We start from the raw sequence: 15,948 nt of genomic DNA, 5'->3' as shown, positions 1-15,948 counted from the left end.
TCAGGGGTGTTTTTTGTATTAAATAAATGGCTTTATTAAGTTTCATAGTCCCACCTGTGGATTCAGTGCATGTGTGTGTCTTATTTTTGCTGGTTTCCTCTCACTCAGCCGCCTCCTACCTACGAGGAGGTGATCAGGGAGAAGACACAGGAGCAGGTTCTCTCCACTTCTTCCTCCTCCTCTGCCTCAGCATCCCCCTCACATCCTGTTTCCAGAGTAACCATCTCCACGCAGACTGATCCAGGATCTGACCCTGATCCTCCAGAACCACAAGGCAAGAGGAAACTTGAGGGGTTTTTTTTGGGGGGGGGGAGGTGTAAAGCTGGGTGATGTCAATAATATATCAATAACACATCAGTACGGTCATGAGTTAAACAGTGCCGCTGTTCCAGATCTGCAGTCGTGTTGCCCTGCCCACACCTTCCAGCTGCACCAAAATTTCAGGGATGTGACCTTTGCTACTTACAAGCTATTTGTGGAGAATATTGAAGCCCTAAAAATTATTTTGCATGAATTTCACCTGTAGCGAAAAACTAATCTGATTTCTACATCTCCATTATTGGGCTGTGGGGGGTCAGACATCAACACACTCATAGTAAATGTTTAAAGTCTGTTCATATTAGACATAAGCAAGCGTTGAAATAACTGAATATGGTTCATGATTTCCTGCACCATTGCTCTGCTTTCAGCACTTTTATTGGCTTTTGGTGTTTCAGTTTATATATTCTTCATGTATTATTATCTCTTTCACAGCAAGTGTGTAATGTAAATGACACTGTGTGCCATTTACCTGGACCGCTGTTTAATGTTTATGCTGTTGGTGACTTTAATAGCATTTGTAAATAGTATTATCTGACAAATAATGTGGTTTGCTGTGTGGTGCAGATCATAAGAGGCTTGTACTTGAGTTTTAGTGACTTAACTTCTAGAATTTTACTAGTCTGTTACACTATTTTCTGTTACATTGCACCCATATATTTTATGGGTGGAGCTTTCTAACAAAGTTCACTAATTTTAGCTGAGGCGCTCCACCATTTCATAAAAAAAAAAAAAACCCTAAATAACAACAACAACAACAACAAAACTATATTGTGACAGCCAAAATGCCAAATTCATCGGGTAATGTTACAGTAGTTACAATATGTGCATGTTTTAAATACAGTACAATACAATAGTCTGCCTGGGAACTAGTGAGCGGCATGCCGCCCGTTATTTTACATTTCATAAAGTAACAGGATGTTATCTGTTTTGTCTGTATCAGCCAGCTGTAATGTCTGCCTTTAGCCTTATTTTATACGTAAGTAATCGAGTAAAAGTAACTTCTGTCTGTGTGTGCAGTAAGAAGAGCAGTGAAACCGCCTCGGCCGCCTTTCCGCCAGCCTCCTAAATCATCTCACGTTGATGACATCACCAGCACTGCCAGCCAATCAGCGCTTGCCCCCATTGGCAGTGACACGCACATTTCCACGCACACACAGTCCTGTGACCTCACTGATCTGGGTTCACCTTCAACCTCGAACTCTGGTGTTCAGACTGACCAGTGGGATCAGTGCTCTTCTACTCCTCCTCGTACTTCTCCCACCACTTCCTTTGAAGTCCCATTGGAGCAACCCAGACCACGTCCTCGTTCTAAGCCTGGCCTTCGACCAATCAGCAGCGAGGTTAAAGTTCAGACTTTGGTGAAGCTGCGGGAGGACGGTTTGGCCACGTTAGCCAGTCGTGCAGCGAGTGACGCTGCTAACCAACAAGTCACTCAAGGGAAATATTCTCAGGAGTTACTCGAGGCCTTCAGTTCAGACGAGTGGGGCTTCCCCGATAACCACGGCGACACCAGTGGGCTGAGCCAGTCAGAGAGTGAGGAAGGGGAGGACGAGAACGACGGGGAGGACATGGCAACACTGAAAGCTAGGATACAAGCCTTTGAGCAGCAACAGCAGCAGGTGAGCAGTGAGAGCTGTGATGGTAATGACAAACAAAGTGGAACCACAAAGAGGCCCGAGCCTCGACCACGCCCTCGTTTCCAGGGGCAACAAGCCAAATCTAGCCCTCCCACGATTGCCCCCAAACCCAAAAACTTTTCACCTGGCCCTAAACCGTCCACCAAGGGATTCTGGGAAGATGGAGGTTTCACAGTAGCCACAGAGGACTCGACTGAAGCCCCCTCTTCTAAACCTCAAACAACGGCAGAACCATCACTGAAATCTGCTCCAGGCCTGGAGCCACAGCCCATTAAACCCACAGAGAAACCCACAATAACACCCAAACCCCAGTCCAGCACAGAAACCCTCTCCTCTGCTCCTGTCCCAGCCCCGCGGCCCCCTCCACCCAAGCTAACCCCCTGTCTCAGTGACCCTAAACCCCCACCCAGACCTCCAGTCACCCCCAGGGTCAGCATGGGTGTTTCACACCCAGATAAGAGCACCACCGATGGACGCACTACCCCAACTCTAACCCCGAGGCCCTTGGTGGAAGTTGGTGGTGGATCACAGACAGGGACCCAGACTGGAAGTGAAGCGACGCAGAGCGCCACAAACCAAATTGGTGAGTTTTCAACACAATTCACATTCTGCTGCCCCCTACAGGTGGCTCCAAGGAACTACTGCAGTTGTTATAAACAATATAAACAATTAATAATTGTTATTAATTAATAACTATTAATTCATAATTGTTACTTTGTTTCAATTTATTTACCGAAGAGTGCTGTGGCAGAAAAATAATGACCAGCTGGTGCCTTAATATCAGCAGTTTTTCACATTTCACATGGCAGTCTTAGCATTTGTGGTAGTAGCTAGAGATTAGTCCCATACTGTAGTGGTTTACACATTTGCCTAAAAAGTCGAAAGATCCCTAGTTTGATTCCAGGTTGTGTCAGGAAACCTTCCAAGCAAACATGCAGAGCTGTCTGCTTCAGTGACCGCTTGTGAATAAGGAAGCAGATGAAAGTAGAATTGTGCTATTAGCAAACAAAGGAGGTGCAGCCATGCTTACTTATAGGTTGTGATGATGATAATAATAATAATAACAATGATAATAATAATAACTGACTAATAATAGCACTGATCTGCAGTCTTGGTGAACTAGTCTGTTGCAAGCTCTGGTTGAAGTGACCACCTCACAGTCAGAGTAAACAATAAACATTTCTGTAGTCACAGACAGAGGATGAGTTTGGAGATGATATGGAGGACCACCACAGCAGCAACCTGGTGCTAAATAAATGACATGGTTATCGGTCACCAAACCTTCAAAATAAGAGCCAGAACCAAAATGCTTACATGAGTGTTCTGCCAAACTAAATATGTTTGTGGGAAAACTATACTTGGCACAGAAATAAGTTAGGGGTACATAATGTCATAGCAAAATAAGTTCTTGGTAATCAGTAATTGATAAAGATCATGGTTGGAGCAGCATGAGTGCTTGATATGATTGTTGTTGATATATCTTGTTGTTGAATACAGCCACCAGCTACTGATAGTTGTGCCTCTGGCTGTTGGGACTGGCCATGTGTCACTTGAGCTGTTTTACAGGGTTTTTTTTTTTTTTTTTGCTCCAAAGGTTTTAAATTGCACTGACCTACATTTCCTGTTTTTTGTTTTGTTTTGTATTTTTTCACATATCTCGGCAGTAAACTGAACACAGAAACTTCGTCCTTTAAAAAAACAAAACAAAAACCTCTTTGTTTCTGCACATGTGCAGAAGTGCAGCTCAGCTCACAAATATTTACAAGAGGGAAGCGTGCTGCTTATCTACTAGATAACCCGATGGTGTAGCTGCTGCTGATAAGCATTGACTGAACGTGAGAGCTGCGCTGTGATAATCTGCTATCACTGGATTTACTGATAGTAAATGGGAACATTTTTCCTTTAAATTCTACTCACAGTTTTAAGCGTGACGACCCAAAGATAACAGGGTGAAAATAAAAGCTAAGCAGCCGGAACTTCTTTATGCTTTTTCTGTTTCTCAGTCTTATACATTTAGGTCTGTTTAAGGACTGTATTTGGATAAAACCAAAGTTTTACAGCTTTGTCACCAATTTGGATTTTAAATTCATCAAAATGTAACTGAAATGCAGTTTTAATTAAAGGGTTCTCACAAAAGCATCATATTAACTGTTTAGAAATGGCCTTTATATACACGGTTCCCCCATTTTCATTAGCTTATTAGACAACAAACAGTTTTATGACCACATGAGTGCCTATTTGGTTAGATTTAGACTTTAAAATGTATTAGGCTACAGCCTGGACATAACGAAATGATCAGACAGGGAGTCGTGGCTTGTCGTTCCTGAATACTCCGCAATTATTGCTGCTTACAGCTGCACTGAAAAAAATACCTTTATGTCCATGAGCAGGGATGAATCGATTTCTTTACTGTGAGGCCAGGCTGGCTCTAAGCAGTGGACCGTGATGATGTCATTTCAGGCACAGCAGCTCCACCTAACTCTTCTGTTTGCCAGTGATAGCCAATCAGAAAGAAGTTGGCTTAAAAGACATATGCGCTAAATTAGCTTGTTTGATATATTTAGATTAAAAAATGCCCAATTAATGCCCTTTTGGGCATTGTGTGTGGCACTCCTCTGGTTTTGTGTATGCTGAAGCATTATCTGTTAAAAGAGAAGCCAGTCCTGTGCTAATGTTGACATTTGAAATACAATCCGCTGTTTACCCTGAAACCTCTGTCAGGGATTTATAGTGGCGTCAGTGTTTGTGGTGCCTCCTCGCTGACTGCTGAATACATATTCATTGCGATGTCAGAATTCACAATGAGCAAGCGTCTCAGCTCACCCTGGAAGGAAACCAATCATTGGAGGAAGTGACTCCTCCTCCATGGACCAGTGAAGTCCTTTCCGTCTCGGCCTGAGTTTGCAGACAAATTAACTAACCTATTTTTAAATGACACCAATTGAACCTAATGTGCTGTCTACCAAGACACTGAAACAGCGGACATTCCCTAAACCAGCCCAGATGTTGACTTTGGAATCAGTGCTAATCGCACAAAACTCCAATATAAACCATTTACAGGATGTTTCCTCCTGCTTTGTAAAATGGTTTTACTGGTGAAATAAAGAATGCCTGGGACTTTCTGGGAGGACTGACTGGAGACATTTAATTACCCTTCGTGAAATAGTCACAAATAACAATGTCAACCAAGATAACAGTGCTGTGGAAAACATGGTAACTGCTGTACCACAGCAGATCATCTGCCTCCATCTCACCCTGTTCCTACTAACCTCTCCACACCAACCCTCTGCATGTCCTTCCTCACTAAATCCACAAACTTCTGGTCTTCCTCTTTTTCTCCTGCTTTGCAGCTTCTGCATCCTTTGTCTAATATCTACCATCCTTCCTTCACACTATCATCTTGGAAACTTTCATTCTTATTGTTATCCTAGTGTCACAAATCACCCCAGATACTCATCTCCACCACCCCACCCTGCCTGCACTCTCTTCTTCACCTCTCTTGAGTACTGTCCTTGAGTTCTGTCTGCTGCTTTGGATGTTTGACCTCCAGGTATTTAAATTCATCTACCTTGACTACTTCTGCTCCTTGCATGATCTAAACATGAATCGGTAGATGTGAGACCGGTTTCATGAAAAATTACGTTCATGAAAACAAAAATAAGGTGGCAGGAGGAGGAATTTTTGTTGTCTTTGTTGATATTTTCTTAGTAGTTGTGACTCTTACAGCCCACACTGAACTGACAGAATATCTTGTTTTCTTTTAGCTTATCTACAAGTCAGAACCCAGAAAATCCTGATGATTAAAATGATTTCTAATCACACAGGATGAAGATGAGCAGAAATTCTCCCTCATCAAGCTGCAAGCACTGCATGAATGTTATAAATGTGTCTCAGCTTCAAGCAGTTTTAGAATTACAGATTTTTATTAAATCCCCATCAACAACTTTATTTTCAGGTTTATTTTCTGATTTTTTTTTTATTAATTAATTTAATAATTTTTTTGTCAGTGAAAGTTGGAAGTTCTCGTCCAGGCGTCCCAAACAAGCCAGCAGCACTGATGGCACCGCGCAGAGCAAGTGGTAAGACACAACTGTGTGTGTGTGTGTGTGTGTGTGTGTGTGTGTGTGTGTGTGGACACTGAGCAGAAGCACAATAGAGTGTTTGAGAGCTTAGAGACACAAATCTGTCCTGCTTAGAAATATGCAAACTTGCAAAGAGATTTTCTGTGGTTTGTGTGTTTTTGCATGTGAGTGTGTGTCTGTGTGTGCTGAAGGGAGGGAGGGAGGGTAATGCATTATGCAATCCAAACCTTGTGAAAGAAAAAGACTGCGATTGTGTAAGGAGAAACAAGACCCCACTGTTGTTGTGGTGGTGTGCTGTGAGTTTGATGCACCAGAATTGTGTGTGTGTGTGTGTGTGTGTGCTTAAGTGTGTATGATATTTTTTCCAGGGTGTTTATTGGCTGCAGCATGAAGTTGTGCAAACCAGTGGTCAGTTAATAGTCTTTCATTAAATATATTTATCCTTCTCTCAGCTAGTAGTCATGCGATGTGAGCCTCAGATTGGCGAGCGCATATTGAGGGATATCGACGCCCTTATCAGTTCTGCTTGGATGTCTCGTCCTCGATGGCACGACAGTATTTTTTGGCACAGCGAAAAATGTTTACTATGATTAAAAAATGTAAACTTAAAAAACAAAACAATGTGAAACTGCTTGTGGTTTTCCTTTGGTCACCGTTTTGTCTCCACTACACTGATCGCAGAGTAGAAACAGTAGAAAAAGGGCTCGTTTGAGACTCAGGTGTGAACAAACTCCACCGATGTGAGTCTGACGTCACTGTTTGGCAGCGAGCTGTCAGGAAAGAAAAAAACGCATGACAGCACTGGAAAAGGGAGCTAATCGGCTTGGAGGCATTCTGACTTATACAACCGTTTGGAAACTGTTCTTGACTCCGGTCCTTAGGATGTTTGCTGCTGTGTTGCAATGAAGCCGTATGATTCTTCTGTGTGTGTTACTTAAATTTAAATGAATTTGGTCGTCATTACGCCTTCTGTGTATGCCATACATTAACTACATGACCATAGCTGTAGTGAATCTGTCCTACCTCAAACATCATGTAGTTTGATTAAACTGCAGATTTCCTGGAGTTTTGGAACAATAACAGCACTTCTGGATTGCTGGAAAAACAAAAGCCAGCACATGTAAATAACTTATTTAGGAAGCAAATCGAATGCAGACTGGCTGGAGGGACTCAGATAATCAGAGCATGTCAGAGACTAGTCTGAGCTTGTCGTGGGAGGGATACAGCAGCAGAAGAGATGGGAAATGAAGGCCCGAATCACTCAGTATTAATATAGTGTGCTAATAAAGAGTTGGTGACTTTATATGGCCCTCGCTGAGCCTGGTTCTGCCGGAGGTTTCTTTCTGTTAAAAGGGAGGTTTTTTTTATATATATATATATATATATATATAAAATTGAATTAAATATGGAGGTCCAGCAACAGTAAACTCACCACTTGGCAACCATCCCATAAACAGGTTTGGGAATTTATTTGGGAAGTTATTTTGAAGCACTGTGCAAATTAAATGTTAACCATGTTTCTGTTGTGTCTTAGTTCACTACTGACATCTGACCCACGTTAACACATGGACTGAACATACACACACCCACAATGGACAACTGTACCCTCAAACACACAATAATAACATGGACTGAACCACCACTCACAACCACTAGCACTTTATATAGATACTGTAGAAATTATCCACATATCTAATTTATCTTAACTGCACTACTGTATAGCTCTGTAAATAATCATTCTGTACATATGATAATTTTTAACCCTACAACTGTTTACAACTTGCATAGTTCCCATTTCTGTATAACTGTATATCTCAGATTTCTGTAAAGTTATTTATTTCATATTCTGTATAGTTTTTCATATTTATATCCTGTTCATAGCCTGTACATAGCTTGTACTCACTACAGCCTGTACATACCTATAGTTATAGAATATTCACAACATACTTCATACCGTGTACATTATAACATACCATAATAGACCCATTTCTGCAATATACTTACATATCTATATTATTGCTAATATATATTGTAATATATCTATATCACTAAAGCACTTCTGGATGGATGCAAACTGCATTTCGTTGCCCTGTACCTGTGCATGTGCAATGACAATAAAGTTGAATTCTATTCTATTCTATTCTATTCAAGCACACATACTAGCACATGCATTTTTTTGCCAGCAGAGGGCAACAAAGGACATTTAAAGCCTTACTGATCAGTGATTTAGGTTTAAATAGAAATGCAAACTGAAGAAAAATGATTGCTGAAGCATCTCAACATAAACAAGTAAAGTTCAGATGATGTCTGTGTCAGCAAACATCATACCAGGAGCATCGCTCATGTCCAGAAAGAAGAGAGCTATGACAGGTGCTTAGTGTGAGTCTCTGTAAGTCTAGCTTTTGTTTTTTGTTGTTCGCACACTAAAATTTGGCTAAAACATAAGTCATTCAAAAATAAAAAGATTCTCCTTAAACGTCTAATCTTGACATTGTAGGAAAAATTTCAAGATTTTATTCAAATTATTCAAAAAATTATTTTGAAATTTTTTTTTGTGTTTTGTGTGTAACGTTGGTTCACCTTTTCTTGGTCATTGGTGAGCTCTTCTTTTATGTAAGTGCTACATTAAAAACTTTTTCTCTTGTTGCCAGTTTGTTTTAATCGAACCACTCAGATTATTAAATCAGCTTTAATCTCAGTGGTTTGATTTCATGTATGCATTTAATTAAAGCAAATTATGTTTGCTTTCTGCCTGCAGCCCCAAATCTGGCTCCTAAACCCTCTGGAGTCTCATCAACTCCTCTGGATCCAAACCCAGTCCCGGCCAAACCTGCAGCAGCCCCTAAAACTTCTGGACCAGCCCCAGCCAAACCCCCGAGCCCGGCTCCAGCTCCGGCCTTGAGGAAGGGGCCTGTGGTCCAGACCAAACCTGAGACTGCCAACACTACAAAACCAAACTCCTCAGACCCTCCTCTGCCGCCACGGTAAGAAAGAGAGCCAAGCTTTAGGAAAGATGGAAGTTTGCTGCAAAGCAATGAATTTCCAGGCTGTGGTGTCTCTGGGTTGATGGGGCAGAGCTGCGTTCTCACATTGTTGAAATTCCAGCAGTTTATTTTGGACAACATAATTAGAAGACGAGTACTAATCACAGAAAAAATCAGCAGAGGTAGAAGAGACAAAAACGGCTCAGTTTGTCTTTGTTTATACTCGTTTGGACATAAACGTGTAATTCTTGATCTAATGACAAAAGCAGGACTGTTACCATGTTAGCTCACTGGGTTGAGCAGGTGATCCATATGCTGTAAGGCTAATGCAGAGGACCGGGTTCAGGTCCACCACAATTTAAAAAAAAAAAAAAGGCTGAAAATCCCAAAACATATAATACATACACATACTGAGAGTGGTTTCAGTTGAATTTTGACTAACCTCTGGTGCAGTACGGAGCAGCTCCTCTTCTTTCAGCTACATACAGCAGTCGACCCTCAGAGCCGTACACATCAAGAACTCCACCTTGTTCTACTTTATCACTGTAGATAATGCATACAGATAAACCAGCAGCATTTCACAGTGAATACAAACAAATCAGTCCAGCGGGATTTGATCCAGAGCTAAACAGACTGAGGATGAAGCATTTTTGTGTCTACATATGTGATTACCTCTGAACCTGCTAAATGAGGTCCAGCAAAATTAAGAAAATAAGGTAGTAGGTGTTAGAGGGGCTACAGCTGACTGCTGCTGTCGTCTCTTGAAGACACCTCCTGTTTATCTTTACCTGACTAATAATACTTTTTCTTTTACCTTCAGTCCATCCAGTGTGAAGCTCCTCCCCCTTCGTCCACCACCAATCAAATCTATCCCCGGACGCCCGCCACCTCCAGCCATCAACTCCACCTCCTCAGGTAGCCAGAATCCAACTCCGTCTAAAGTTAGTCCCGCCCCCTCCCTTTCAGCTGCTAGTCAGGTGACACCTTCACAGACCAGTTCCAGTCCTCCTCCTCCTTCAACAGCCAATCAGACACAGGCACAAAAGGCACCAAAGCGAGGACCACCTCTGCCTCCACGCCCTAAACCTGGACACCCTCTGTACAACAGCTACGTGGTAAACCTGCACGTGCACGCACACACAAAGATACAAGTTCTGATTACGTTTCTAATTCCACTTTATCTCTCAGAAGCAGGAAGTGCTGATCGTCCTGGATGACCCGAGTCCCTCGCCTTCGGAGCATCCTCCAGGCGAGAGGCAGAATCAGAATACCACCACCACCCTAATCAACACATCACAGTGTCTGCTCGACCTGGACCCCAAGCCAGAGTCCGTCCCTGATCAGGACAACCAATCGAAACCTGCCCTGGAGGACCACAGCCTGTCAGGCTCAGAGGTACAGCTTCAGATTTTTTTTAGTTGATTATTCAAATCCTTTCTGAAAAAGGATCAGAGGTCACCTGTCAGGAGTGGTGGGTAGGTTCAGACCAGACAGGTTTGTAGCTCTGGACTACAGAGGCCCAAACTGCAAAAAATCATAAATTATAGGAAACTGGAACAGTACCAAAATAACATTTGGTCAATGAATAATTTGCATTTGCATTGTCATCATACCTTTTTATATTTGGTGCATTTAATTGAATATTATTTTAATTAATTTTGTTATTAAGTTTTTATTTTGACTCACTGCAAAGGTTTTAAACTGTTTTTAAATGCATAAATATTAATGACGTTTTGTTTATCCTTTAGTCGATTCTTCCAGTGCAGCCTGCTGAGCTGAAGGAGCAACCAGACTCTCCTCCTGTCAGGTCAGACACACACACACACACACACGCAGACACACTCTCACTCTCTATGAGCCACATGTTCTAATCAGCCGGTTTCTCTGCAGCGGCCCTCGGTGCGTCGCTCTGTTGGACCACGAGGGAGAGGAAGAAGACGAGCTCACCTTTTCCCAGGGTGATATCATTGCTCTCCTGGAGCTCATCGGGCAGGAATGGGGGCGGGGCCAAATCCACGGCCGAATTGGTAAATTCCCCTTGAACTTCACAGAGGTGGTGGAGCCCCTCCCAACGTCAGTGACTGAACTGGGGGAAACTGACAAACCGGCACTGACGGACACGGCAATGACAGAAAACTCCGGTAAGCTGAAGGCTGCATTATCATCATCTCTACATCTCTATGCGTCACTGCTGTGGACGACTGCTAACAAAAGTTTTTGGGTTTTTTCGTTTTGTAAATCCAAGGTTGCTTAGAGGTTTAAAAAGCTTTGAATGTCACCTTTGCTTTAAAAGAAGTTGTGAATCTTAGTGTCTGGTTTCTTAAAATGCTGGTAATTTCACACATTTTCTGGGTTTCCTTCTTCCGTCTGCATGACTCTGCAATGACCCTGTTATATGATGGCAAAATTAACACTTAAAGAGGTAAAACATTTCTATCACAGTCCTGGTGATTTGGACAAAACCTTGTTGATGAACGCCAACATATTTTATATCTGCAGTATGCATGGTTCTGAAGATCTGTTTGTGCTGGTTTTATCTTCACATTTTGGAGCGATTACATAAATAAATCAAAGTGATGGTGTAACACTGCTAACAAGCTACAACAGCTTCTCTGTTTGCACTGTTTATGAAACAAAAAAAGACACGGTCATGCCTGTTCTCATGGGGAAGATAAACTCAAAGATGAAGTTGTTCTAAAAAAACAGGCTTTAAATGACTGAACTAGAATATGCTGGAAGTAAACTTTTTTTTTTCATTTATGCACAACAATCAGTCTTCTCGCGCCTCCTTGTGACCATTTTAAAACTGCAAGAGAAACAAGAGAGAAATGTTCTCTGTTTTGGACGTGAATGTAATGATGCTCTTTCACGTATCATCTGCAGGAATAAAGACTTCACAGGGCTCAAACTCAGAGGTGAGTGAATTTTCATTTTCTATTGTTATTTTGTTAAACAGCAATTAATGAGCATGTTTCTTATTAGGGCTGCACAATTAATTTAACGAACCTGATTGAGCAATATTGAAAAAGAAAATCGAGCGGAGCCAAATAAATGTCTGACGTGTCTGCGCCTGCTGTTTGAAAATACTTTGGATTCAGGTCAATCATAAGCAAAGAGTGCTGTAAAGTTGTGCCTGCACCGCAAAGACACACATCTAATCTATTCAGCGACCTGAAAACACAACTCTAACCAAAGAATCAGTGCAGTGGTAGCTAAAGCAATCAAAAGTAATTTCCCAGCATCAGCTCAGATGCCCATCAAAGCGAGCCTGTTCATCACATCTGTGAAACATCCAGCTCACTAAGATGCACTAAAATCAGCAGCATAATCACATTCAGCCAAAGAAAAGTGTCTAATAAACGCGGTGGCAGAGCCTTTGGTGGACGTCCCAAATCTTTAGAATAACCTCCCTGATTAACATGTTTTCTTATGCATTTCTGTGCATGTTTGCTGATATAGTGATTATAAATGTTATAAGTAACAAAGGCTTCAGGTAAACAGTCAACACGATGGACAAACATGTTCTCCCGTCACAGTTATTTTTCCATGTGCCGTAAAACCTGGGCTGTAAAGAAAACATGTCAGAGAAGAAGAAAAGCGTCTCACTGCTGTCGAGTGCTTTGCAACAAGTTTTATTCACTTTAATCAGCAGCTGGATTGAAAACTTTATATTTGCTTGTAGGAGCTGCACTGAGATCAGAATAAAGGCTGAATTTGTCTGCAGAGATTCTTTAAAATCAATGTAATAAGAATATAATCCACTGTGTTGATGTGGTTTGGTCTTAATGTTTTTGAACTTTTAAGAACCACTTATTTAGATTTTTAAAATAATGCAAGAAGCTCTTTTTATATTCTGTTTTATTATATAATTTAATTTATGGTTGATTTAAAATGTAAGTGATTCTCTCAGTATTGATTTGTTAAACTGTGCAGACTGAGGAGTGGGCCGTAGCTCTGTTTGACTTCCCCGGTCAGACCCCAGAGGATCTGTCCTTCCACAAGGGGGCGCTGATCCAAGTGACGGAGCACATCGACACAGAGTGGAGGAGAGGAAGAGTGGAGGGGAGAGAGGGGCTTTACCCCGTGGCCTTTACACAGCCCTGCAAAGGTACAAAAGTCTGGCATGTGTGGGTCAGAGAGAGAGATTGTCAAATGACAAAAATACACAAATAAACACGCACACTGTATCAAACTTTTTTTTTTCTTCTCCAGCTCAGCCAATCACAGGCCAGCAGCCTGTGGCTAAAGGAATGGCCAAAGCTCTGTTTGACTTCACAGCAGAAAGCGAGGATGAGCTCACACTGAAGGTGTGAGGAGCCATAAGTATTTGGACACAAACACACTGTAGTCTTGCCTCTGTACACTTTCAAAATGCTGATTTTATACATAATCCCTCCTTCACTGGCATTAATACCTCTGTGGACTTCATGTTGACAGTTCCAGTAATCTGACGAGTTTCTCCTTGGATAATGAGAGAACAGGACTCACCTGGCCATGAAACTATCAGTTAACTATTCACGTATTTTTAAGCCTCAGAAAATTGTGGCACAAGTACAAAAACAGTTGTTAATCCAGTGTTTTTGTTAAACACCTTAAATTAAGACTGAAAGACTGCACTTCAATCACATCTTGACTGTTGATTTCAAATCCACTCTGGTGGTGTACGTGGGAAAAACTACAGAAAACTGATCAAATACTTACACATCTAAATAAAATACTCTGTCAGATTTCCCGTGTTTAGTTTTTAGGTGTTGATTTTTTTTAACATGTCTGTTCTCTCTGTGTTTCTGTGCAGGTCGGTGACATTATCACACAGGTGGAGGCTGTGGATGAGCAGTGGATTATGGGCGTTGTGGGCGGGAAGCATGGGATTGTGCCTAAAAACTACATTTCACTTTTGTGACAAGGGAAATCCTGAAACGGCTGATGTGGGAAAACAAAGAATGAAACTGCTGTTTGCTGCCGCTCTATTAAACAGGTTGGAGGTTTGGAACTGGAAACCTTCAACCTGTTGATGCTACAGGGAGTGCTGGTGCTCCCACGGACACGCACATGAATCCGATCCAGTGTTTGTGAGGAAAAACTGAACATTTTAAAAGAATAAAATTAACTCCGATTATGCTGGTGGTTTCATGACGTCTTTGAGGTGTCTGTGGTCATGATAACTGAGTACTGGATGATTAAGAGGTTGGTTTTCCTCTCACAGTCATCCTGCTGTGATTATTTTCATCTGCTGTGGACTGGATCTGAGCTTTCTCTTTCTTCTTCTTTTTTTTTTTTTTTTACATTAAATTTACATGTTTGGTACTTGTGAAGATCACTTAAAATCTGGATCGATGGACATAGCAGATCCAGGTTGGACGTCTGCTTCAAAGAGCCACTTTTTAGATACTCAAAGAAAGAAATGTGTAACACATTAATGCAGTACGTTACTTAAGTGCTCTCCAGAGAAAGAACTTTGTTACAATGCTTGTTCCCTTACTTTTGCATTACTCTGTAACATGATCTGAAATGCATTGTCATATAACCACCAGTTAACAATATATACCTAAAGCTACAGTCCCACACATCAACACAAATCCCTATCCTAATGAGGACACACACGATCTCTCTCTTGGTGTTTACACATGAACACAAAACAAAGCTGATACCATCCCAACAAGACTTCAGAGGAATCACCACAGTGACTCTGCTGTGGAAACATGAACAGGTAGAAATGGAGGCTGCAAGCCTGACTACCTGTTGAAGATGAGGATCTGGATCGGCATGCGCTCGGCTTTATCATCACTCTGGGTTCTTGACTAGCTTTGTGTTGGCATGCTGTCTGTACAGAGGAAGAGTTAAAGTTCTGTTAGCAGCATGATCTGTTGTTTGTGTCATTGGTCCAGTCTGTAATTTACCATTGTGCTCTTGACCTTATGTGCAATAAAAACAAAAATAATTCCCATACCTCCGCTCCTGAAACCTGTAGACACTACTGTCTTCCCTACACACAACCTGCAATCAGCTGATTGTAGCAAGAACCACAAGTCCCGTGTGACTGAGGGACCTTTGCAACACAAGTAACCATAAAATTGTAAGTCTAATATAGTTACTGAATTTAGTACAGTAATCTATGGGTGATTCTCTTTTTGCGGCTTCATTTCATGGCCACATATTTCATTTACCCTGATTTTTTTTTTTTTCTAAACTGTGCCAAATATGTACAATAAAGTAGTAAAATTGTGTTTAATTGTTTGTAATTATTTAAACAAATAAAATGTGTGTCAAAATTTTTATTTTTATTTTACACACGTTTTTGGTGACACATGATTATTTTCATTATCTCACAGTGCCATAATCAACTTCCTCCAAAAGTGTTATGTCATAAAATTATATTTGTGTGTATATGTATATGTATATATATATACACATATATATATATATACATATACATATACATGTGTATGTGTGTATATATATATATATATATACATATACATATATATATATATATATATATTTGCTAAAGCATATAGTTAGGGCTGGACCAGGTGACCCTGAATCCTCCCTTAGTTATGCTGCAATAGACGTAGGCTGCCGGGGGATTCCCAAGATGCATTGAGTTTTTCCTTTCCAGTCACCTTTCTCACTCACTATGTATTAATAGACCTCTCTGCATTGAATCATATCTGTTATTAACCTCTGTCTCTCTTCCACAGCATGTCTTTTATCCTGTCTTCCTTCTCTCACCCCAACCGGTCGCAGCAGATGGCCGCCCCTCCCTGAGCCTGGTTCTGCCGGAGGTTTCTTCCTGTTAAAAGGGAGTTTTTCCTTCCCACTGTCGCCAAAGTGCTTGCTCATAGGGGGTCATATGATTGTTGGGTTTTTCTCTGTATCTATGAAGCGCCTTGAGGCGACTTTTGTTGTGATTTGGCGCTATAT

General features: G+C 41.3%; 1 protein-coding gene across 3 annotated transcripts in view; it reads left to right on the top strand.

Moving 5' to 3' along the window:
- Positions 1-15,256, top strand: part of LOC146390347 (uncharacterized) — a 30,809-nt gene extending 15,553 nt beyond the window's left edge. Inside the window, exons 6-17 of one of the 3 annotated variants that reach the window (XM_084923370.1) lie at positions 109-274; positions 1,339-2,541; positions 5,966-6,037; positions 8,799-9,024; positions 9,845-10,139; positions 10,216-10,419; positions 10,773-10,831; positions 10,915-11,165; positions 11,908-11,939; positions 12,958-13,132; positions 13,237-13,331; positions 13,820-15,256. In XM_084923370.1, the coding sequence (XP_084779496.1) occupies positions 109-274; positions 1,339-2,541; positions 5,966-6,037; positions 8,799-9,024; positions 9,845-10,139; positions 10,216-10,419; positions 10,773-10,831; positions 10,915-11,165; positions 11,908-11,939; positions 12,958-13,132; positions 13,237-13,331; positions 13,820-13,927 (2,886 nt within the window). In that variant the 3' untranslated portion in view covers positions 13,928-15,256. Of the gene's footprint in view, positions 1-108; positions 275-1,338; positions 2,542-5,965; positions 6,038-8,798; positions 9,025-9,844; positions 10,140-10,212; positions 10,420-10,772; positions 10,832-10,914; positions 11,166-11,907; positions 11,940-12,934; positions 13,133-13,236; positions 13,332-13,819 lie in introns of those variants that run through there. The other 2 variants (XM_084923369.1, XM_084923371.1) reach the window with 2 other exon arrangements.
- The last annotated feature ends 692 nt before the right edge of the window (positions 15,257-15,948 follow it).

The sequence above is a fragment of the Perissodus microlepis genome, chromosome 3, assembly GCF_051167445.1.
Source record: "Perissodus microlepis isolate ML-2025 ecotype Zambia chromosome 3, ASM5116744v1, whole genome shotgun sequence".
Taxonomy (NCBI): Eukaryota; Metazoa; Chordata; class Actinopteri; order Cichliformes; family Cichlidae; genus Perissodus; species Perissodus microlepis.
The sequence above is the reverse complement of the archived record's forward strand: the minus strand, read 5'-3'. Positions and strand labels throughout refer to the sequence as shown.